The sequence below is a fragment of the Rhinoraja longicauda genome, chromosome 2 (genome assembly GCF_053455715.1).
Source record: "Rhinoraja longicauda isolate Sanriku21f chromosome 2, sRhiLon1.1, whole genome shotgun sequence".
Classification (NCBI taxonomy): Eukaryota; Metazoa; Chordata; class Chondrichthyes; order Rajiformes; family Arhynchobatidae; genus Rhinoraja; species Rhinoraja longicauda.
The window spans coordinates 94,361,731-94,384,905 of record NC_135954.1 but is presented as its reverse complement, the minus strand read 5'-3'; the positions used below and the strand labels follow the sequence as shown (position 1 = coordinate 94,384,905).

General features: G+C 41.8%; 1 protein-coding gene across 6 annotated transcripts in view; it reads left to right on the top strand.

Annotated features, from left to right (window-relative positions):
• kmt2ca (lysine (K)-specific methyltransferase 2Ca) overlaps positions 1–23,175 on the top strand; it is a 328,698-nt gene that overhangs the window by 258,803 nt on the left and 46,720 nt on the right. For 4 of the 6 annotated variants that reach the window (XM_078424496.1, XM_078424488.1, XM_078424479.1 and 1 more), the window contains 6 exons: positions 221–294; positions 1,787–1,969; positions 4,276–6,726; positions 8,042–8,376; positions 8,796–10,603; positions 17,861–17,972. In XM_078424496.1, the coding sequence (XP_078280622.1) occupies positions 221–294; positions 1,787–1,969; positions 4,276–6,726; positions 8,042–8,376; positions 8,796–10,603; positions 17,861–17,972 (4,963 nt within the window). Of the gene's footprint in view, positions 1–220; positions 295–1,786; positions 1,970–4,248; positions 6,727–8,041; positions 8,377–8,795; positions 10,604–17,860; positions 17,973–23,175 lie in introns of all 6 variants that reach the window. The other 2 variants (XM_078424453.1, XM_078424469.1) reach the window with 1 other exon arrangement.

Here is a 23,175-nt window from a genome sequence, read left to right as displayed (position 1 = left end):
GGTGGTCCAAGGTGAGATTTGGCAGATATTGAATTATCAATTGCCAATCTATGTGTGATTTAAATATCCCTGCATCCAGATTAAATAATTGCAAGGTTTCATTATACTGGAACTCGTAGCTCTTTTTTGGTATGTATACTCTGCCAATTATAATTCAGAAATCAACATTGCTTACCGAGTATTTGCAGACCCTAATCTAGACGACATCTGTTTTTTTCAGATTGGTCTACCAGAGTTAAACAAATCGCTAAACTGTGGAGGAAGGCAAGCTCCCAAGAGCGAGGACCTTATGTGGTAGGCATTATTTATTATACGCTTTACTGAATATTATGATTATGTGAGGAAGCAAACCTGGTGATTTGTTTGATTTACGATAAGATATGATAAAATACGATAGAACTTTATTCATCCCCGGAGGGACTTCACTATTTAATTAATGATACCAGTTTCTATCAGTGCATTACTGTTTGGGACTTAGACCTTTACATTTCCTAGATGATATCATGGTGTAAAGTTGAAAGAGGTTGAGTTGTTTTAATGTTTACTATATTATGCCAAAACATTTAATTCCTTTATGTTTTAAATTGTAAGCTATTGCAGTGCAAGGCAGCCGGATTTTGAGTCTTTTACAGGTGAACGTTATGAGAACAGGAGTTTTGAGAGAAAATTTGCGACTCATGGGGTTTATAATAGTTTTAAATATTGTGACCTATTTTGAACACATTTATATTGTATTTTTCGTAAAAGTAATGCATTGAGAAGAGATTTACAGGTAAATTTCAATTATAGTCCCAACTTGAGGGCAAGTTATGGAAATTGAGAATGCTTTAATAAATTATTGGGCATAAACCATTGTTTGCTGCAAATCCCTCGTTACATCCACAATATTAAAATGATCTTAAGCATTCAGGAGATAAAGTTACTTTAAAGAAGTGCTAAAAATACCTCACTTTCTCAGTAGCATAAATTATATTCTTTGCCATGAGTTGTGATGAACTCTTTTGTAAATGTTCTCCTTTTTCCAAATGAATTAAATCTGCTTCATAAAATTAGTTTTAATTTTCTATGAGATGTCTCCTGAAGATTATCTTAAAAATGGCTCGAAACATCTTGCCTGTCAGCTCCCATTTCTCTACTCTGTCCAAAGTTATGGTCATGCTTTGTGAGACCAAAACTAATTCTGTGTTCAACAAACGAAGACGGAAATGGACTCAAAATTCTCAGTGACAATTTTTCTCCGCAGCTTAAAGCTACCATTTTATCTGAGAGAGGCAATTGGATATTGAACTAAAAATGTGCTGGCTCTCAGTATTTCATTCCAGTATACATATTTGAATTGGATAAATAATAATTAGTAACTGCTAGTCATTCATTAGAAATTAAAATAAATTTATGATTATGCTCCTACCTGTTTTTTTAAAACAAAGCATTCCCAACCATCCACTATTTCCCAAAACAATTTTTTTTGGTTGCATAATTTGGAAATTGAGGTGGCTCCTGTTCAATTTTTTTTAAATAATTGTACTCGCTCTTTAAATATGTTTTCTGTTCTCACCTTTTACTGGTTAAAAGAAAATCCAAGTCCTGATAACAATCAGCATACATATAAAAACAGATTTTACGAATTGTAAGCTGGCTTGTGATTCTGGAAGTTTAAGATTTTTAAACAAGAGTTCCATTTTGCAACCCTAAAATTAACTACCCTAAAATTAACTACTTGTAATGGTAAATTGGGAAATTCATTTTCACTTGTAAATTGAAAAATAATTGTTATACATTTGTGCAGCAAAAAGCAAGAGACAATCGGGCAGCATTACGTATAAACAAGGTTCAAATGACGAGCGAAACTTTGAGAAGACAACAACAGGAATGCATTGACTCTGTATCGCACCCTGATGTTGACCTGCCGTTTAAGGATCAAATGAAGCAAAAGGAATCGGAGCATGAGCAGGAATGGAAATTTAGACAGGTAATCATATTTCTGTGAATTCACAATTGTTATGTCAGACTCAAACTTTTTTTGTATCTTGTCAACAATCTATAAAGTATGGCTAAATTATGCACAGAATTTCAATGCATATGGTGAAAGGTTTCATTTTAAGACGCTTATTAACCTAGTTTATGGAGGCCTGGGTTGGCAGTAATTAATTAAAAATTAAAGATGCAGATTCTTGAGTTTGTTCCCATATTAAGTTTCATCCAGCCATTGAGATGAACCACAAAATGTTATGGGAGTATTTTAGGGGATGCTGACCAAGATAGTTTATATCTTGTGGTCAGCCATGAAATATTGTTGAGAACACCCAGGCAATCCCATGGCATGATGTCAACTAACTTATTGTTTATTTTGAATTTATTGTAAAAAACTATCCATAAACATGTTCCTTTACATTGGAAAGAATACTTTTTCTTCCCAGATCATGTTAGGTGATTCACCTGACTCTAAATAAAGAAAAAGGCACATATCCAATGTTAGTGCAGGAGAAATATATTAAGTCAGGAAGGAGGTATTCTGTCTCCAAAAAACAGAAATGCTATGTTTGACAATTATCTTCCTTGGATTAGGGGAGAATTCCATTAAAATATACTTAGAATGAGTATGTAGTCTGTTACATTTGTCAACAGATTTCAGGTCATTTTTCTGTTTAATATGCCCTCTTGAATTCCATGTATTATCTTTGCAATTTAAAGCTGTAGTTTGTGCATGTACGTGGATGCATGTGTGTGTTAGTATGCTAAAATTGATGTACATTTAAACCACTATTTCCATTCCTCATTACATAAATCCTTATTTTAGGTCTATGAACTTTATTGACAATTAGTTTATTGTTTAGGTCATCAACTTTCACTCTTTCTATATTTACTGCAGACCTGCTGAGTGTTTTGAATATTTCCTGCGTAATTTCATATACCCAATTACTTTAGAAAACCTCCTTGAATTAAATCTGATCCTGTTACATTCTTTCTTGATGTCATGATGGAGTTTAGACATTTAGAAATTCATCTTAATTTAGTACAGGCATGACTTTTTTTCTTATCACTCTTGCTAACTCACAGCTCTGGAGACCCGGCTTTGATCGCAAGTTTAAGCGTATCCTTGCTGCTTTCTTTGTTTAGTTAACAATTTCTCCCTGTGGGTTTGTGGAAGCTCTGGGTTTCCTCCAGATGCTCCAGTTTCCCCCCTCATACCTTGGTTGATGTTTGATGGGTTAATTGTCCTGATGGAGGAAAATGGGGTGCGAGCTGGTTGGGCTTTTTTTAAAACTTTCCTTTTCATCCCCAACAACTCTGTTAGGGATGAAAGGGAAAGTTTGGGGAAAAAAACTATAGGATTAGTATAGATGGGCACCTGATGGTTGATGTGGACCAAAGGGCCTATTTCCATGCTGCATATGTTGACTATTGTGCAATGTTTGAGTAGAAACCTCTGCTAGATAACATTTCTTTGCACAGCTATATTTATCGTATTTTTCAAACTTTAAAAATAGCGTAAGTTGCACATTTCCAGGTGGTTAATGGACCATTATTTCATTTATTTTCTTTGCTGCTAGCAAAATATCAGTGTAAAAGGTCAAAGGAAATTTTGTTATAATAAAACATGAAAGTGTATGGTTATCAAAAGCTGAATAGCAAATTGCACAACAGTGGAATTTCTAGCCTTCAGCTTTCAACACTTGCATCTTTCCCAAATATTCTAATGTTCTTATGTCATACAGCAGAGAAATAGGCTCTTAGATCCATGTCCATATAGATGGTTTTGCACATCTACACTAATCCTATTTGCATTGTCTGTGTCCTTCTACAGCTTTACTATTTAAGTGCCTACCTAAATTCTTCCTATATGTGATGATTTTATCTCACTCCACCACCTCAGGCAGTGCTCCAGATATCAACCACACTATGTAAAAAAAAACTTTCCCCTCGGATCCCCTTCACAACTCCTTCCTCTTAAATCTATATTGTCATGTTTTTGATACCCCTACCAGAGCAAAAAAAGATTCTGACTATCTTATCTACTCCTCTAAAAAAAAAAAAAATCTCGATGAGGTCACCCCTTAACCACTTTCATTCCCAGCCTATCCAATCTCTCCTTATAACTAAAGTTCTCTAATCCAGACAACATCCTGGTGAATCTTGTTTACATTCTCATGAACACAAACATATTCTTAAGTGTTAATGAAATTGCTTTTCATGCAAATCTGGTTCTATTTCAATTCTCCTTTAGTCATACATCATTCAATTTATCAGTTTGTATTTCATGTTGTACCAAAACAGCAAATGCGGCAAAAGAGTAAGCAACAAGCCAAGATTGAAGCTACACAGAAACTGGAACAAGTGAAACATGAGCAACAACAGCAGCAACAGTTTGAATCGCAGCAATCAACAGCTGAGGATGATTCCAACAGTCCTAAAGTAGATGAACAGGACAATGAGCAACTGTCTCCTCTACAACAGTTGCCCAAAGAAGAGTTTACAGGACCTCAGGTTCCTGGCACTCCTGCATTAATGTCATCAGACGATGTCTTCTTAAGACCACAAGCTCCTCCTCCAACCCCAAACAGGACCCCTTTGCAGGATCCATTTGCACAACCTCAGACTTCACAGCCTTCAACGCAAATGTTTTCTTCAGCTGCAAATGGATCCAGGCCATCATCTCCTTGGGATCCATATGCAAAAATGGTTGGAACACCGAGACCACCACCAGTCGCTCGGAGAAATTCAGTGCCCTCTCCCGATTCCTGTGCTGTTCCTCAAGGTGTTTCCAGGACATCCCCAGCTGCTGAACAGATCGAGAAAAGTAGACCTTCCTTAGCCAATGAGTCCTTTGGTTCACCAGCACCGCTGGCCAGCATTGATCCTTACGCAAAAGCACCAGATACTCCTAGACCGGCTATGACCATGTCAAAAGATCACTTTTCAAAGCCATTAGGATTGCCAAGACCACCAATGAATCCTAATTCAATTGCAACTGATCCTTTTGCTAAACCTGCACTCAGGCCTGATATGTTTCCTAGAAGTCAGGTGTCACATAACAGAATGGCAACTCATGATTTTTATTTGCGATCTCAATTGGCATTAGGGTCAGCCGGTAAAGATGGTGGAAGTGGACACTTGTTTAAGACACCGATGTTACCACATCAGTCACCACAAGACCCTTATGCATCAGTGCCTCTAACTCCAAGACGTATTCCTGTTGATCCGTTTGAAAAAACTGCATTGACCCCTGGACCTATGGATGACTTTCAACAGAACCCAGTGCAGCCTCAATCTCAGGCAGTGGATCCATACGCACAGCAACCACATACACCTCGTCCTGAGCCGTATCCACAAAGTCAGAGAATTTCCCAGCTGACCCAAGGCGATATGTTTATTCAGCCAGGATTGAGGTCGAGATGTTCTCCTCAGGATCCTTATGCACAGCCGCCTGGAACACCTCGTCCAGCAACTGATCCTTACGCACAGCCGCCTGGAACCCCTCGCCCAGCAACTGATCCTTACGCACAGCCGCCTGGAACCCCTCGCCCAGCAACTGATCCTTACGCACAGCCGCCTGGAACCCCTCGCCCAGCAACTGATCCTTACGCACAGCCGCCTGGAACCCCTCGCCCAGCAACTGATCCTTACGCACAGCCGCCTGGAACACCTCGCCCCACAACTGATCCTTACGCACAGCCGCCTGGAACACCTCGCCCCACAACTGATCCTTACGCACAGCCGCCTAGAACACCTCACCCCACAACTGATCCTTACGCACAGCCGCCTAGAACACCTCACCCCACAACTGATCCTTACGCACAGCTGCCTGGAACACCTCGCCCCTCAACTGATCCTTACGCACAGCCTCCTGGAACACCTCGCCCCTCAACTGATCCTTACGCACAGCCGCCTGGAACACCTCGCCCAGCAACTGATCCTTACGCACAGCCGCCTGGAACACCTCGCCCAGCAACTGATCCTTACGCACAGCCGCCTTTAACTCCAAGGCCGGCTCCCGTTGATCCATATGCACAGCAACCGCATACACCAAGACCTCCTCCACACCAAACAGATCTATATTCCCAGCCGTCTGGAACTCCAAGGCCTGGACCTGGGGATTGTTTTGTGCAATCACCAATCAGTAAACGATATTCTGATCCATATGCACAAGCCCCTGCGACCCCAAGAGCCATTGTTACTGATGTCTTTTCACAACCTCCACAGTCTCCGAGACTCATTACAACAGAGTCATTCGACCGGCAAGCATTGACAAGACCAGGTTTGTTGGCAAATCAGGATCTATTCTTGCAACTGCAGATCAACAGAGCCTCGAATATCCAAGATACATTCGTGCGACCTGCTGATCCACGTGGTCGAACTCCTCAGAATCCCAGGCAAGCTGGAATGTCTGATGACCCCTTTTCACCCCATGCTCCATCACTGAGGCCAACCGGTGATGCATTTGGACATATGGTACATGACCCATATGATCAACAACCGAGGACTCCAAGACCTCAGATCAATGACATATATGTCCAGGGGAGGCTTAATCACGATGTTAGCGACCAGCAAGGAACTCAATCGGATATCCTGAATTTCAGCAGTTCTACGGAGTCACCCATAAATACACAAGTGCAGCAGTTTCATAATGTGCCTTCAACACAAGATCAAGTCCAATCAACATTGGCGTCAGAAACTCAAAATAACACAAGCACAGGTCATATGGGCAATGAAGAGAAACAAAGACAGGTAAAAAGGCTACCTTATTTTGACATAGTTCCAAAGTTAGTGATTAAATGTTTAGAGATGACGCATTAATAAAATGCAGTTACAAATACCTACCTCAATTTGTGTAGAGAATGCAGATAAAATGCAAGAAAACCAAAATATGGTTGTTTTCCATTTGTGATGATTTCTCAATTTATTAGCTGGTCTTAATCTTGGAAGCCTATTAGGTTACCATATGACATAAAATGATGTTGGACCAGGAAAGGGGGCATTTAACTGATTTGGCAATATGATACAAGAACATTTTAAAAACTAAAACACAGCAAGGGAAAGATGTCATTAAAAACATGAGAATAATTGGTTGAACTAGTTATGCTAGAACCAGAAAAAATGGTCGTGAATTCACGTATTTGGATACAATTCCAAATTTTATAAATGTAGTTAGAGCAGAAGACATACCAGTGCCTTTTGCAGGAAGACTGTGCATTAGGAAATGTGATTGGCTTTCTAAGAAAGAATCTCTCACTTCCATGTTTCACAGTGACAGCCCAGTTGTTACAGCTGTGTTTAGGCAAGGCAAGGCACGTTTATTTATATAGCACATTTCATACAGCAATGCCAATTCAAAGTGCTTTACACAGAGCATAAAAAATACAGAACAAGGAGAAAAGGTAGGAAAATACAAATAATAAGAGTAATAAAATAAAGAAATAATAATTATAAGTAAGATTAATAGAGTAATGGGGGATCATGACAGAAGCCTCCTCGTGGCGATCCCCCGAAAAGACGACATAGTAGTCTTTATGAACCCAATAAAGCCAAAATATTACTGTTTGTGAAGTGCAGATAAACAATTTTTCTCTTTGCAGAATTTTCATGTGGGCGGTATTAAATGGAATTCCATACTATGCAGCCAGAAAGTCAAATTTGATAGTGAATGCAGCACTTGGTGAAAAAAGTACTTAAAACATGTGCCATGAAACGGGAATTTCTTATGTTGCAATATTCCAATGCGGTACCCATTATATTTTTGGTACTCGTAGAAACCACCCAGATCATTTTGCTTTGGTAAATCTCCTGAGATTTGTTTCCCTTGGTCTGGGTTATATTTTGAAAACCTCTATAAAAATAAATGTAATGCTAATTTGATATTTAGAGCATCTAGACCACGTGCATGTGTGAAGTTATTTATAGTATATCCTCCCATGAATCATTCAATTGGTTTATAAAAACTTTGAGGACTCTGTCCACAATTATATATTTTTGTTTTCGGTCAAGGAAGAATTAAAGCATTATCTCAGTGATTGTGAGTAAGGACCATTTTAATTTGTTACAGAGACTGAGATTACGGGAACTGATTCTCCGCCAGCAACAGCAGAAAAATGCTGTCCGACAGGAAAAGAACATGCAAGAACAAGCAATGACATCTGCTGCAACACCACTGAGGCACTGGCCACAGGAGGATCTAAAAAATCACAATGAATTATTTGGAAGGCCACCTCCACCGTATCCTGGCATTGTGCGAATTCCACTTGCACCTCAAGCTGGCCAAAGATTTTCCGGCCCTTTTATAAATGAACCAAGGCGACGTTTTTTAACTGATGGTCAATTTAACAGACCTCAATTCTCTGGAGATGCTGCAAGAATGGTTATGAGACCCCAAGGTCCAAGGTATTACCTCCCTTCCCCCCCCCTCCCAACATCTTCCTTTCCAAGACTGAGATGCATTTTGCTTTAATTAAGGAAGTTAAATTCATCTAAATTTATTTTGCTACATATCACTTAATAGCTATTTTGCATTAAGGGTAATTTTGAAAATCTGTTAATTACAGAAATTAGTCATGAATATTGACATATTAGTATCTTTCATAACATCCGATAATCTTAAGTGTATTAATGTGAGATCAGTTTAATTGCATTTGGTTGCAGCTATGTGCTGTACCATAGGGATAACACTAAGTGCCTTATTCCTCTAATATTAGAAGCTACTTGTCTTGAGTGAATGCAGAGATATAAACTAATGCACTGTGCCATTTTAAGGTATACTGTTCGAGGTTGTGTTTTACATTGTGTATCTCCCTTTTTCCTAGGTATTTTGCAGGAAATGGACAGAGACTTTTTGCCAGTCAGGAACTCTTTCTTGCGCAGCAGCAGATGCACATGCATGGTCCAGGTCTTCGACAACAACTAAGGAGATCATTGTCTGTAGACTTTACCAGGTCTTTAAACAATCCACAGGTGAACAATGGAATGATTATTCCTCAGCATTTTCCTCCTCAGGGTATACAAATGCAGCAGCACAATATTTTGGGTCAACCATTCATTGAACTTCGGCACAGAATGCCAGAAAGTGGGCCGCGACTTCCATTTCCATCAGCCAGTGGTTTAAATCCAGCCAGCCAGCAACAAAGACCTGGTGAGGTAATGCCAGGACAGGGTGCCTTCTCTTCAAGTCAAGGACCAACGTCATTGGACTCTGTATCAAACCAACAAAATATACGTAGTCAAGTGGAAAATTGCAGCAATATGGATCAGCTTAATCAGCACCAACAGCAACAGATGCATATACACCATCCAACTGTGCCCCTCTCTCGTTCGTTAAGCAATCCTCCAGCTAGTCAGGCTTTTTCATCAACAGTCTCTTTATCAACCAGTTCTTCTTCACAAGGAGAGGGTATGGTTGAGAAACTTGATCCTGATGATCCTTCAGTGAAAGATCTTGATGTGAAGGAACTTAAAGACTTGGATGATGAAGATTTGGAAAATTTAAACTTGGATCCAGTGGATGGAAAAGGTGATCCTGATTTGGATAATTTAGATAACATAGAAACAAATGATCCACATTTGGATGACCTGTTAAAATCAGGGGAGTTTGACCTTATTGCTTATACGGATCCTGAGCTGGATCTGGGTGACAAAAAGGATATGTTTAATGAAGAATTGGAGCTGAATGATCCAATAGATGTTAAACTGGATGAGCATAAGACTGAAGAAGAAAAGAAAGCTGACCAGGAAACCAAAGCAGGAGAACAACCTGGTAGTTTCACTGATAAACAAGCGGCTGCTTTGCCCTGCGATGGATCGGCTGATAGGAGTCCGATTGAATCAAAGTACTGTATAAAATCGGAAACTGTTACTGATGATGGTAATCATGATACTCCATATGGTGCGAGTGCAACTGATTCTCAGGCAACAGATACAATAACGGATGGTACTTCCACTTCTGACTCTTGTATTGGTAGAGAACTGGAAATCACAAAGGAAGAAGAAAGAGTGGATAGTAACCAAGAATTAATGGGGGCTAGCCCATGTTACAGTGACTCGCAGTCTTCTACCCAAACATCTATGTCCTTAGGAAGTTCGTGCAATCTGACTGGTTCCACTCCAGTCCTTTCAAATTTGCTAACTGAGACGACAGCTAATTCTGGAGTTGCATCATTGAGTTCGCCTTCCAAAGTTGTGCCATCACCCCAGCCACATCCAGAAACAGGTATACCACAGTCTCCCAAAATGGCAGGTTCCCCAGGACAAATGACTGAGAACCTAATAAATCCAAACTTGCAAAGGTTAAAACGTAGCTTTTCGCAAGGCCCTTCAGGAAATCAGACCTTTTTTCAAGTCCATCCACCCAGCCAGAATTATGCACCAGGGCAAACTCCAAGTCAAATTCTGACTCTAGCCAGTCAGCCAGGACTTAGTAATCAGTCTAGCACACAACAAATCATGCTTTCCCAGGCGATGGGTTCCCAGGGGCAACGTGAGAGGCCCCTCCTTTTGGAAGAGCAACCCCTCCTTCTGCAGGACCTTTTGGAGCAAGAAAGGCAGGAGCAGCAACAGCACCGACAAATGCAGGCAATGATACGTCACCGATCTGCCGATTCCTTCTTTCCTAACATTGGTGAGTTCAGACATAAATTGTTTTCACTTTTTTAGGAATCCAAACTGGAAAGTAATGAATTAGTAGGTTTAGTGATTCAGGATATTTTACTGCAGGTAGGAGTTATAAACAAAGCCTAGAGTTATATCATAAAATGTTTTGTGTGCGAAAAGCAATGAACCTCACTAAATTAGCTAAGGAAATCTAAGAGAGATGCACCCCTCCCAACCCTTCCGAATTTGGCAGAAAGTTTCCGCTTTCTTATTTCATTTCCGCCATTCCGATTTCGCCTCACATATTTCCGCAAAATAGTCGGTAATCGCAATTTGTTAATTCGGTCGCTAGGGGTTCCGCAAGAAATCCCCCCCGACCTGGAAGTCTCCCCGAAAATGTGGCACCTAGGCTGGGCAAGGCAGCCAAACTCGACCCCATCGGGACTTCCATGGCCGATCGGTGGGTTGAATTTGCAACCTGCGGATGGGGCTCTGGAACTCCAGCCCAGCTGGAGCCAGCACATCTATTCCTCTAGCCGACTTCCTTGGCCTGCTGGATAAACCAGCAAAGCTCTGAAACCAAGAGTGTCAGAAAATCAGTGGTGGAACTGTAATGAGTAAATATTAAATTTAAGTGCAAAATTACATAACTATATTTATTAATTAAGACAGGGTTAAAATATAAAACACAGCAGAAAAGCCAATTACCACCTTTCTGGGCTGATTATCAATTAATGTGCGAATTTACTTCAACAAATACTTCCGTATGCTTAGTCGAGTCGCATATATCAACTCTTTCTTCATAACTTAGACATACATTTTATAACCATTGTTCTTTCATTCAATACCAAGAGAATTGGGATGTATAAGGAAAAAGCAAAATAGAAAAATCAAAACAAAACAATTTTTTCTTTGTGTTGCAAAAAGTATCTCTGTTCAATAACCTTTCTATAAATAGCAGAATATACTCATGATAGGCCTGACATTGTACATGTAGTCCAAGAACTACAGACTGTTGGAAATAATAGTCGTTTTTCACACATGAATGTAGCACAACGTGTATGCGCATTTGGCGTGCATATCTTTTTTTTGCTGAAAAGTTGCATTAAGCGCCATATTATGAATTTTGATGTTAAATTATTAATTTTGGGCATCAAAATTATGAATTTGTAAAATCAAATGTTGGGAGGTCTGGAGATGACCAAATCAATCTCTTTTGGAAACGGTAAACACCTGAGGCAAATCCTAGGGCCTGGAAATGTTGGAGTAGATCTTACCCTGGACAAGAACTTTGATTTGTATATTGGTAAGAGAGCCTATGCCATGAATGAAGAGGGATAAAGCCACCAGACACTGTTATGGGCCTTTATATTCTGTTTCTCCATTTACCTGTCCTGTTTTATTTACCGTTTGTTCATTTTCACTCTGGTGCTTCCTTTGACCTTTCAGCAATGTGCTGTAAAATGTGAGAAACTTTTTATTAGAAATATTAGAATGAAGGGAATAAAAACAAAACAAAAGCTGGAAGCATTCAGCAGGCCAGGCAGCATCAGTGGAAGGAATAACTGAGTTAACTTTCAATGTTAAACATATAATTCTGTTGCAAAGAACAAACTCCTGGAGGAATTCATTGGGTCAGGTCGCATCTGTAGAGGGAAACAGATTGACAAAGTTTCTGTTTTTTATTTCTATAGATCCTGTTTGACTTGAATGTTCCCAGTATTTTAATTTTTTTAATTTTTAGAATGAAGGATTCTAGTTTATGTAGAATGCTGTGATTTAAACAAAATTGTATAAAGAAAATATCTCAGTAGTTAGACACAAAGTGCAACGGGTCAGGCAGCATCTCTGGAGAAAAGAAATGGGTGACGTTAAGGGTTCTGACCTGAAACATCACCTATTATTTTTCTCCAGAGGTGCTGACCCACTGAGTTACTCCAGCACTTTGTGTCTATCTTTAGTATAAACTAGCATCTGCAGTTTCTACAACAGTATCAGTAGTTTTCAGCTTTTGTTCTGAGTTAATCCAGGTGTTGCAGCAAATAATTCTAAACTCTTCAAAAGTAGCATTGAATGTATTTGCTTCGGTGAAATGAAAAGTACTTAGAAATGATTTATTCACAAAATGCTGGAGTAACTCAGCAGGTCAGGCAGCATCTCAGGAGAGAAGGAATGGGTGACGTTTCGGGTCGAGACCCTTCTTCAGACTCATTAGAAATGAGGTTTGCAGTTCCTCCCCAGAATAAAGGAAAGTGAAGTATTTACACTAGTTTAAGATTATTAACAATGCCAAGTTGTTTCTGCATTCCACCAGCAATAAGCATATGATCCCAATTTTAAGACCCAAAGTGATTGATAATCTGTCTGTCTACACCACGGCCATGACACAACACAGCTGTAGCATTACTAAACACTCAATGTCACTAGTTCCAGGTTGTTGACTGAGAGGTGATTTTTTTTTAAACTTGCTTTATCTAGTGAAAAGCAGGTATCAATGTGGTTAAAATTTGGCATTTTGTTTTTGTGGTGCCACCTGCCTGCATTAAAACCACATGATATGAAATAGTGAAAAAGTAAATCTGTACCAATATTACCAAGTCTATGTTGTCCAATGTGACAAGTGGGTGTCCATTTACTCAACTATTTTACATTTTCTCACTGTGCTGCATGTGACATGGTCACAGTGATGTGAGATGTGACATGTCGTTGTATAATTCCATTTCATTTACCTTTATCCTCTTTGTCTGAACCTGGCAAGGTACGCTCTAATATAGTTCCAAGTTGAGCAGCATCCATTGACGTGCTTTCGCAGCTTTATTGAATGGATAATCCACACCCCAATTCAAAGCGATCTGGCCTTGGAAAACAAATAAATTCAATATTTTGTTCTCCAAGATTCCAGATTTAGATTTGAAGACAATCAAATAGCAATTAGGACTGAAGTGTGTTCTTCTTTGTCGCCATTATTTCCCTTTCACTGATCTCTCCGAGTTTGCCATGCTGAATTAGTATACACCTACCCTCGCTAATAATGGGCTCACCAGGACACCACCCTGGCAGAGGTCATTTGTTGCCGGCTCTGACTGATCGTGGTCTTTTCTCGCCTCCAGCTTTTCACCCCCATCCCCTACTTTCAGTCTGAAGAGAAGGGTCCCGACCCAAAACGTCATCTAACCTTTCTCTCCTGAGATGCTGCCACTGAGCTACTCCAGCACTTTGTGTCTAGCTTTAGTATTCCAGCCAACTTAGTTTGCTTTTATTTTGCTTTTGGATGTGGTAGCACATTAATGTAAATTTAAATTGCTCAATTCTATTGACCATGGAATGTAATGAACCTTTGTATAGATGGTTCTGTCACAGTTGTGTTAGGTGAGGAATTCCACAATTGTACAGTAGTGATTTATACATCCCAATCATGACATGCCAGGAAATATTGCAGGGTTGGTGTTTACATGCCATTGGTGCATCAATTCCTCCTGTAGGTAGATGTTGTTAGACTGGGAATGCTGTGAGACTTCCTGTTGTTCATACATACATACTACAGTTAGAGAAATGGTATTCAATTTAGTATTTGATATTTGAACACATGGTTGGATAATGAGTCCAAATCAGCTGATATCTAGATGACATCTGATTTTCTTTCAGGTTCAGAGAGCAGATGCCAATCAACTAGCAATTCTTTATTTTTAATAAGTTTGAAAGTAATTGGAGGGGAGTTCCAAAATCACCAAATAGACTCTCTCTCTCTACCCCCGACTCTCTCTCTACCCCGACTCTCTCTACCCCGACTCTCTCTCTACCCCGACTATCTACCCCGCCTCTCCATCTACCCCGACTCTCTCTCTACCCCTCTCTACCCCCCTCTCTCCCCTTCTCCTCTCACTCTCTTTCCCACTCTCTCTCTCTCTCTCCCCCCCCCTCTCTCTCCCATCTCTCTCTCTCTCCCTCCCCCCTCTCTCTCCCCTCTCCCAGCACCAGCGAGATCTGCGCCGCTCCTCCTCTCCCTTCCCCGGCCCCGTCTTCCTCCAACGCAGCGAAATAAGAATAAACACAAGTGTTGTAGTTGTTGTTCAGAAGCCCCGCATCCCCGGGGTGAGAGGCGGTGGTGGTGGCGAGGAGGGAAGTTTCCTTGGGTTTGTTGTTCGCGAGGGGGCACTGCGATCTCTCGCCTTGCCCCGGCTCTGGGTTGGTGGCGATCCGCTCTCCAGTGAACCTTCGCCGGCAGCTTCTGCCTCCAGTGCCACCGCTGCAGCCGCGGTTCCACGGCTCCGGGACAAGTTAAAGAGTCGGGGAGCGTTATGGGGAACTCGCCGCATAAAGCAGTCGTCGTAGGTTTTACTAATTAACCATATATATACACCAAATTAACAGTTTTGAAAACAGTATTTTCTTACTTATATGGAGAAAAACTGGAAAAAACCATCAATGTTTGCTGGATATTGGTCCTTGAAAATTGGATTTTTGGACCTTGAAAGTCCTTGAATTTTTTGCGGTTCCAAGTGTGTGAACCCTGTATGTAGTGTTGATTACAAAAGTATTTGTTGAAAGGTTTATGACCCCAATACCAAAATATGAATGAATGAATAAGTTTATTGGCCAAGTATGTACACATACTGCCATGATGCTCCGCTCGCAAGTAACAACACGAACATACAGTAAACAATTAAGAATAAAGCATAAAACATTAAGAATACAATATTACGGTTTAAACATGTGAGTGAAATAAACCAGAGCAAAAAGAGACTACAGACTTTTGTTTATTGAGGAGAGCTACTACTCCCGGAAAAAAGCTGTTTGTATGTCTGGCTGTGGCGGCTTTGACAGTCCGGAGTCGCCTTCCAGAGGGAAGTGCTGCAAAGAGTTTGTGGCCAGGGTTAGAGGGGTCAGAGATGATCTTGCCCGCTCGCTTCCTGGTCCTTGCAGTGTACAGTTCGTCAATGGGGGAAGGTTGCATCCAACAACCTTCTCAGCTGATCGAATGATGTGCTGCAGCCTCTGGATGTCATGCTTGGTGGCTGAGCCAAACCAGACCATGATGGAGAATGTGAGGACGGACTCTACGATGGTAGTATAGAATTGGACCATCATTGCCTGTGGCAGATTGTGTTTCCTCAGCTGCCACAGGAAGTACATACTCTGTTGGGCCTTTTTAACTGTGGAGTCGATGGTGGCCCCCTATTTAAGGTCCTTGGAGATGATGGTTCCAAGGAACTTAAATTACTCCACAGAGGCGACTGTGGTGTTGTTGATGTAAGAAAATAACTGCAGATGCTGGTACAAATCGAAGGTATTTATTCACAAAATGCTGGAGTAACTCAGCAGGCTAGGCAGCATCTCAGGAGAGAAGGAATGGGTGACGTTTCGGGTCGAGACCCTTCTTCAGTCTGCGTACTCTCCTTTACTTTCTCTACACTAATGACTACACTTCCCCAGACTCCTCTGTCAAGCTTCTCAACTTCAGACTTCTTAACATGAAGTTTGTACTTTGGGAGCTCGCGACTGAGGTTAGCCTTGTTAAAGTCCCCCAAAACAATGACCATGGAGTCCGGGAAGTCACTCTCTACCCTCAATACCTGGTCAGCGAGTTGCGTTTGCGCCTCACATACGCAGGTTTGGGGGGGGGGGGATGTAAACTCCAGCAAGAATAAAATCGGTAAATTCCCTCGGAGAATAAAAGGGTTTGCAGTTGATAATGAAAGATTCTAGATTGGGGGAACAGAAGTTAGACAGTACCGTGATGTCGCTGCACCAGTCCTGGTTAGTATAGAAGCATATTCCACCTCGTCTAGATTTTCCAGCTGCCTCTGCCTCGTGGTCCGCTCTGTGTAGTTGAAAGCCAGCGAGTTGAAACGCATTGTCCGGGGTCGACTCACACAGCCAGGTCTCGGTGAAGCACAGGGTAGCTGCTCGAGAGAAATCCTTGTTTGTATGGTGCAGGAGTTGCAGTTCGTCCACTTTGTTGTTGAGAGAACGCAGATTTGCAAGGAATATACTTGGGAGCGGTGTGCGTAATCCTCGTTGCCGGAGTCGGGCAAGTGCTCCAGAGTGCTTCCCATGGGTCCTCCTCCGTTTCAAGACCTTGAACACAGCCATAGCCCCTCCGACAATTATGTTCAAATAATCCAGTAAGCGAGAGAAATCTGGAATGATGTTTGAAGGTACCCTATATCTGATGTTAAGGAGTACCTCTCTCATGAAAGTGATTTTTGTGGGATTTTCACAGACGACACAAACAAACAAACACATTCAAAACAGCAAAGAGCAGTACACCGTGGCAGCCATCGTCGGCGCCATCTGAAATATGACAATTATACATTTTAATCTGCATTTCTTACTCTATAAATTACTTTATTTCTTTCTGTCATATTGATTGTATTAGTTCTAACACAGTTCTATTATTACACATCTCCACAATGCCCAGATAAATACAAATTTGATATAACGCGATTGATGAATTAGGGAATCAGGTGTTCAATGCCGTTTAGGACAAGTGTGTCCACACCTGCGAGACTCCAACACAAGATCAGATACGGAGGTGACATTTCAGGTCGAGACCATTCTTCAGAGGCGTCTGAAGAAAGATCTTGACCCGAAACATCACCTATTCCTTTTCTCCAGAGAAGCTGTTTGACTCGTTAATTTCTCCAGCTTTTTGTGTCCATCTTCGGTGTAAACCAGCATCTGCAGTTCCTTCCTACACAAAATCAGATATGTCTGGATGGATTATCATATCATATCATATATATATCATATCATATATATAGAGCGCGGAAACAGGCCTTTTCGGCCCACCAAGTCCGCGCCGCCCAGTGATCCCCGCACGCTAACACTATTAACACTATCCTACACACACTAGGGACCATTTTTACATTTACCCAGCCAATTAACCTACATACCTGTACATCTTTGGAGTGTGGGAGGAAACCGAAGATCTCGGAGAAAACCCACGCAGGTCACGGGGAGAACGTACAAACTCCTTACAGTACAGCACCCGTAGTCAGGATCGAACCTGAGTCTCCGGCGCTGCATTCGCTGTAAAGCAGCAACTCTACCGCTGCGCTACCGTGCCGCTACCGTGGATTGTGTGCCATTTTTACCCACTTACCCATCGGATATCTTTTGTCAGGTATGTTGATGATGTTGAGAGACCAAATTGTAATGTGCTTCCAAGGGATGCCACTTACCTGGACTGGCAATTTAGTTTTGATACCTTTTACTTCCAGTTGACGGGGATCTGTTTGCGCTTTTGTGTTTGGATCATACTAAATTTTGCTGTATTTTTCAGATTTTGATGCTATCACTGATCCTATCATGAAAGCAAAGATGGTAGCGTTGAAGGGAATCAACAGAGTTATGGCCCAAAGTAACTTAGGAATGCCACCAATAGTAATGAACAGGTAACATTTTTCGTTTTTATAACCATTTCATAATGATGCCATTTTAACCTCTAGTCCATGACAGCAGTCACACCTTTTATACTTGTTTTGAAAAGTTATTTGTGTAATAATTGAACATTACTCCTCCATTTACCCCAATTAAAATCCTTAGCATCTCCTGTTTAGCCACACCAATTTTTATCACCAAGACATTTACCCTTGTAGACCCCCCCCCCCTCCCAAAAAAACCTGAATTAATACTTTTTTTTGTAATGCCAGCAATGTGTTTCCTCATTGCACTAAATGTAAACTATCCACTGTAGGTGGCCTGATGCCCTACGCCATTCCTTCTGTGCATTTGCTTTCTGCCTTATTATGCACAAAGAAACATTCTTTTGAATGTTTTTTGGTTTTTCCTCTTGGCAATGAAATCAAGCCTGACACTACCATCCTAGGACTTGAGCAAAATCACAAACATTTGAACTTCCATCCAGAAGAGTGAAATGTTAATAGTTGTGCAAGCAGTAAAACAAATCTCTTCCACCATGAAGTATGAAGTATTTCCTGCTTTTCATCTCATTTGTCACATCCACTCTATCCAAGCCTTTCACTATTCGGTAAGTTTCAATGAGGTCCCCCTTCACCCTTCTAAACTACAGCGAGTACAGGCCCAGTGCCATCAAACGTTCATCATATGTTAACCCACTCATTCCAGGATCATTCTTGAAAACCTCCTCTGGACCTTTTCCAGAGTCAGCACATCTTTCCTCAGATATGGTGCCCAAAATTGTTCACAATAATACCAAATGCGGCCTTACCAGTGCCTTATAGAGCTTCAGCATTACATCCCTGTTTTTGTATTCTAGCCCTTGTGAAATAAATGCTAGCATTGCGTTTGCCTTCCTTCCAACCGATTTGACTTGCAAATTAACTTTTTGGGGAATCAGCCAGCACTCCCAAGTCCCTTTGCATCTCTGATTTCTGGATTATCCCCCATTTAGAAAATAGTCTACGCCTTTATTCTTACTACCAAAACGCATTATTCCACACTTTGCTCCACTATATATTCCATGTGCCATTTCTCTGCCCACTCTCCCAACCTGTCCAAGTCCTTCTGCAGAGTCCCTGCTTTCTCTACACTACCTGCCCCTCCAACTATTTCCGTACCATTGCAAACTTGACAACAAAGCCTCCACAGCTGCAGAAACCCTCATCCACGCCTTCATCACCTCCCGTCTGGACTACTGCAACAGCCTCCTCTATGGCTCACCCTCAAAAATCATCAGTAAACTTCAATACATTCAAAACTCCGCTGCCCGTCTACTCACCCACTCCCCGATCCGTGACCATATCACCCCCGTCCTTTACAAGCTCCACTGGCTCCCCACCCCCCAGAGAATCCAGTACAAAATCCTCCTCATGACCTACAAAGCCCTCCATAACCTGGCCCCATCCTACCTGACTGACCTCCTCCACAGACACACTCCCACCTGCACCCTCCGCTCTGCTGCTGCCAACTTCCTGTCCCCCCCCCCATCCGGACCAAACTCAGATCCTGGGGGGACAGGGCTTTCTCCATCGCTGCTCCCACCCTCTGAAACTCACTACCCCAAACCGTCAGAGACTCCTCCTCACTCACCACATTCAAAACATCACTGAAGTCTCACCTGTTCAGCACTGCCTTCAACCACTGACCGTCACCTCACCTTCTGTCTCCTTTTTCTGTTCGTTTACTTATTTATCTATTTATTTTCTTCTCTATGTTCTAGTAATCCCTGTAAAGCGTCTTTGAGTGTTTGAAAAGCGCTATATAAATGTAATGCATTATTATTATTATTATTCAATCCCCTCATCCAAATCATTAATATACAACATGAAGAGTAGAGGCCCCAGCACTAACCCCTGTGGAACTCCACTAATCACTGGCAGCCAACCAGAAAAAGCCCCCTTTATTGGCACTCTTTGTCTTCTGCCATGCAGCCAACATGCTATCCATGCTGGGGTATATGCCCTTTAATACCATTGGCTCTCATCCTCCTTAGCAGGCTCATGTGTGGCAGCTTAACAAAGGCTTGCTGAAATTCTAGGTAAACAATATCCACTGACTCTCCTTCGTCTGTCCTGCTATTTACTTCGTCATGATTTCCAGCAGATTCGTCAGGCAAAACTCCCCTTCAGAAAACCATGCTGACTTCAGCCTATTTCATCATGAACTTCTAAGTACTCTGTAACCTCATCCTTTATAATGGACTCAAAATCTTACCAACCACTGAAGTCAGACGAACCGACCTATAGTTTCCACTATTCTGCTTTGCTCCCTTTTTGTTCTGCGAGGTAATATTGGCAATTTTCCAATCGTCTGGAACCACTCGACTCGAGCGATTCTTGAAATATGACTATTAATGCCTCCACAATCTCTAAACCCACCTCTTTCAGAATCCTAGGGTGCAGTCCATTTGGTCCAGTTGACTTATCCACCATTAGCCCTTTCAGCTTCCCAAGCACCTCCTTAGCAATAGCCACTCCACTAATTTCCACCTCCTGACTCTTGAATTTCAGGCATGTTGCTGGTGTCTTCCACTGTGAAGACTGATGCAAAAACTGATTCAATTCCTCTGCCATTTCTTTATTCCCCATTATCACTTCTCCTGCATCATTTTCCAGCAGTCCAACGTCCACTCTTGCCTCTTTCATGCTCTTATATATCTGAAGAAACTCTTGCTATCCTCTTTTATATTATTAGCTTCATCTTTTCTCCACGTATTGCCTTTTTAGTCACCTTCTGTTGTTCTTTAATAGCTTCCTAATCCTCTGGCTTCCCACTAATCTTTGCAATATTAAATGCCTTCTCTTTTAGTTTTATGCTATCTTTGATTTCCCTTGTCAGCCACAATCGCCCCATTCTCCCCCTAGACTCTTCCTTCTTCTTTGGAATGAAAAGATCCGACATCTTTTCATTATTCCCAGAAATTCCTGCCATTGCTGTTCCATGGTCATTCCTGCCAGGGTCCCTTTCCTGTCAACTTTGGCCATCTCCTCCCTCATGCCTCTATAGTCCCCACTGCTCAGCTGTAATACTGACACATCCGATTTAATCTTCTCTCTCTCAAATTGCAGGTTAAATCTTATCATATTGTGGTCGCTACCTCTTAGTGGTTCCTTTATCTTGAGTTCCCTTATCAAATCCAGTTCATTACACAACACTAAATCTAGAATTGCCTTTTCCCTGGTAGGCTCCACACAAGCTGCTCTAAGAAATCATCTCAGAGGCACTCTACAAATTATCTTTATTGGGGTCCATTAGCAACCTGATTTTCCCAGTCTACCTGCATATTGAAATCTCCCATGACCACCACAACGTTGCCTTTCTTGCATGCTGTGTGCTCTCTAAGCTTGTGTGTACAATAACTTCTCATGCAACAGTTAGCTATCCAAATAGATAAAAGATTTAATAATTGTAACACAAGTTAAAGGACTATGTCAAAAAATTGCCATATAAGGTGTATTGAAATCTTAACGCTAATACAATTAGAAATTTTACATGGTAAAATACACATTTTACTGGTTATCTTTTATTTAAATAAACCCACATCATTCTAATTTATATCCGTATAGTCATTTAGGACTAAGCTGGTGTGTTGGAACTGGAATATTTGAGAATTTTCAGTTTCTGTGCTTTGCGAATGTGAAATAAGATGCAATAGTGAATTAGTACCAAATAAACATAGCACAAAAAGTAAGGAAATTTGTGTTTGGTAGATTATTTCTTTGTTGTAACAATGCTTCTTGGCAATAAATCTTATACCGTTGGAAAGCCTGTTTATTTCCCTTTTAAATGGTGCCACATTTGTAAGGAACATGCATTTGTGGGATGAGCAGCAGAGCTGAGTATGTGGGTTGCGCCCATGAAAAATCTGCCAAATCTTCTCTGCCAATGCCAAACAGCTTATTCAGCCATTGACTCTTGTTTGGTGTTGTTTGGTGGATTGGATGATTGAAGTCTGAAGAAACAAGACATATTGGCAATTTAACAATTTATTCATTTAATAAACAGGAGCCTCAGTAGCGTGTGGAAGAACCATACACGCCACAACAGCCTGGCACCTCCTCCTCATGCTGGTCACACACTGTTGTGGGATGGCATCCCATTTTTCAACCAGCATTTGTCGCAAGTCAGCCAACGTGGTTGTGTTGGTCACTCTGGCACGAACAGCACGCCCAAGCTGATCCCACAAGTGTTCAATGGGGTTGAGGTCAGGACTGCTGGCAGGCCATTCCATCCTCTCCACTCCCAAATTCTGGAGGTAGTCTCTGAGAAACCCTGCTCTGTGGGGGCGAGCATTGTCATCTTGGAGGATAGAGTTCAGTCCCAGACTGTGGAGATATGGGATTGCCACTGGTTGCAGAATCTCATCTCGATATCTCTCTGCATTGAGATTGCCTCCAATGATGACAAGCCTCGTTTTTCCAGTGAGGGAGATGCCACCCCACACCATCACACTGCCTCCACCAAAAGATGTTACTCTATCGGTGCAGCAATCAGCATAGCGTTCTCCGCGTCTTCTCCACACTTTGACCCTATGATCCAACTGCCGTAGGCAGAATCTGGACTCATCGCTGAACATAACGTTCCTCCACATGTTCAGGTTCCAGTGTACGTGTTGCCGACACCAGCGCAAAGGGCCTGACGGTGAAGGGCAGTCATGGCAGGCCTCCTGGCAGCCCTATGAGACCGGAGATCGGCTGCGTGCAGTCTGTTCCGAATTGTCTGGGCAGAGAGCCGTCGGCCATATCGTCCTGCAAACCTTGACTGCAAATCTGTAGAAGACAGCCTACGGTTTCTAAGTGCTGACAGGGTGAGGAAACGGTCTTCTTCGGGTGTCGTCTTCTTGGGACGCCCACTTCGCGGCCTGTATCTGACATCCCCCGTTATATGGAACTTGGCCTTCACTTTGGAGATGGTACTAGGGCTCACTCCAAATAATGCCGCAACTTGGTTTTGCGGAACACCAGCTTGAAGTTGCCCTATCGCACGGGCCCTATCCAGATCAGTCAAATGTGGCATGCCGATTCTTGGAGCAGACACCTACTGTAGCAGGGCCCATGCTCACAGATGCTGCCAATCAGGCACCTGATTGTCAGCACCTGGGGGTACCAGAAGCTCAAAACAAGAGTCAATAGCAACAGCAGAATAAGCTGTTTGGTATTGGCAGAGAAGATTTGG